This window comes from Macrobrachium nipponense, chromosome 36 (genome assembly GCF_015104395.2).
Source record: "Macrobrachium nipponense isolate FS-2020 chromosome 36, ASM1510439v2, whole genome shotgun sequence".
In the NCBI taxonomy this organism is placed as follows: domain Eukaryota; kingdom Metazoa; phylum Arthropoda; class Malacostraca; order Decapoda; family Palaemonidae; genus Macrobrachium; species Macrobrachium nipponense.
This window is the reverse complement of record NC_087220.1, coordinates 35963638-35966137: the sequence shown is the minus strand read 5'-3', so window position 1 is coordinate 35966137 and position 2500 is coordinate 35963638. Positions and strand designations below refer to the sequence as shown.

The 2500-nt window shown below is 47.4% G+C and overlaps 1 protein-coding gene across 1 annotated transcript; it reads right to left on the bottom strand.

The window, feature by feature from the left end:
- Positions 1–38: 38 nt before the first annotated feature.
- LOC135203401 (uncharacterized) lies at positions 39–970 on the bottom strand. Its single transcript, XM_064233130.1, has 2 exons — positions 379–970; positions 39–214 (listed from the first exon to the last, which is right to left on the bottom strand). Exons 1-2 carry the CDS (start codon positions 968–970, stop codon positions 39–41), a joined length of 768 nt encoding a protein of 255 aa, XP_064089200.1.
- Positions 971–2500: the final 1530 nt, after the last annotated feature.

The window sequence follows — 2500 nt, the reverse complement described above, 5'->3', positions numbered from 1 at the left end:
TGTAAATCCCAGGGCATCCTTGGGCGGACCATACTGCTTTAGGGGTCTCCTACGGGCGGGGAGGGATTGTTCTTCATCAGGAGGTCCTTCGTATGCCGATTCTTGTAGTAAATAATGAGGGACACTCTCTTTCCTTCCTCTATGGGGCGGATGTGTTCCTCTATTATTTTCTTCATGGCTACTTCGTCCTCCTTGTATTGGTGGTGCATGAAGGCTTTATAGAAAAGTTTTATATCCTCCAGGGGTGGAATGTTCCTTCTCTCTTCCTCCATCATGTACCTCGTGTTTCTCGGTTTACGAGTTTATTCGAGCACCCATTGTTAATTAGCATCTGGGATGCTCGGTCGAGTTCGAGGTGTGTGTCCTGCCACGTCGCACAGTGCGAGAGGGCCCTCCTGATGAAGGCCTTGATGGTGGTGGTCTTGAACCACTCAGAACAATCGCTATCTCCATTTAGATAAAGTCCAACGTTCGTAGCTTTGGTGTAAACTGTAGTAACCAACTTCTGATTCGTCTTCGTGACAAGGACGTCGAGGAAGGGGAGCCGATCGTTGCTGCTGTACTCGAAGGTGAAGTTGAGCATGCTGTGCTGCAGGAACTGCTGCCGAAGGGCTTCTACCTCATCCTTGCAGTCGGCTTGCACAAAGATGTCATTGATATATCGTCCGTATGTGCGGGGACATCTATGTTGCGAGAAGACCCTTTCTTCCACTTCACCCATGTAGAAGTTAGAGAAGAGGACTCCTAAGGGGGACCTCATCGCTATGCCATCCTTTTGGCGATACATCTGTCCTCGGTGGGTGGTGAAAGGGGCTCTCTTCATACAGATATCCAGCAGGGTTCTTAAAGAGTCTTCTGGGATGTTAGGGGGTCTCATATCGGGATTCCTATATACCCGCTCCATGATGATCCCTATCGTCTCATCGACTGGAACGTTGGTGAATAGGGACTCAACGTCTAAGGACGCCATGGTTCCCACCCAAAGGAGTCACGGATCTTCTCCAAAAATTCCACCAATGAGGTGAGGCAGTACCTGGGGGGGATATATGGAGTCAAAATTTTATTAAAGCGTTTGGCCAGAGCATAAGTCGGGGCGGGCGTTTGGCTGATGATCGGGCGTAGGGGGTTGCCTTCCTTGTGGGTCTTCACGTTCCTGTAGTCACCTTGGATGTGTGGAAGGTGTGTGGCATTCGTAGCGGCATTCACGACTGTGATGACCCGGTTGGCGTCGCGTTTGATGTCTTCCGTCGGGTTCTTCGTAAGTCTCTCAAACTTGGAGACATCAGACAAGGTGGTGTCGAGTTTCTCGAAGTATTCCTAGGTGCTGATGAGCACGAATGCTTCTGTCTTGTCTGCACGCCTTATGGTGATGTCTTCCCTCTTCTTCAGATCTGCGGCTGCCTCCTTCATCTCCATGTATGAAGGAAAGAGTGTCCCTCATTATTCACTACAAGAATCAGCGTACAAAGGACATCCTGATGAACAACAACCCCTCCCCGCCCGTAGGAGACCCCCTAAAGCAGTCCAACATTGTCTACCGATACGTATGCCCCGCCCAAGGATGCCCTGGGATTTACATCGGCATGACGACGATGCGCCTGTCAAAAAGGATCTCCTGCCACGCCTAGGAGGGCGCCATTAGGCAGCCCGCCCTTGCAGTACAACAGAGAAACATCATGAGAGATGACATCGTCAGGAATATTAAGATCATCGGGAGAGCACCTGACCCACGACGTCTGCATCTCCTAGAAGCGCTGCTTATCCTCGAACAAAAGCCTCCCCTAATACCACCCAAGAAGCGTTCCTGATACCGACGTGTGTGAGGAGGACCACATCCCTCCCCCCCAACGAAAGTACCAGCGTGCATGAAACAAACACCGGATATGAGAATAATACCAGGGGTGACGTCACTCAGGTAGAAGCCAATCAAGAGGCTCCAGGTGATACCTGAGAAGGTCTGCAAGACTCGTAAACGCCCGCCGTATGAGTCACCTTCCCAGGAACCAATGAAAACCCAACCTGCTGGAGAGGTGCTCTGACCGTACTCAAGAGCCCGCAACATCACGATATATGAGGATGGACTCGCCACTGGAATTCAGTCCCTCAGCAGTTATCGCTTGATAATGTCCTGTGGATCAGGATGAAACGTCGCGTTGGAGATAGAGAGAGAGAATGAGAGAGAGAGAGAGAGAGAGAGAGAGAGAGAGAATTCTATTTTTATTATTATTCTAAGTGGGCCCCTTAAAACATTATATATACTCTCTCGATAGAATTTTTCCCAACTAATTATTATTATTATCATATTTTTTGGGTCTATCACAGTCCTCAATTCGACTGGGTGTTATTATTATTATTATTATTATTATTATTATTATTATTATTATTATTATTATTATTATTATTATTGTTGTTGTTGTTGTTGTTGTTTTTGTTGTTGAAAATTAAAAGCTACAATAGAGTTAAAAAATATTTATGCAACGAGTTGAAAATGATAAGAAGA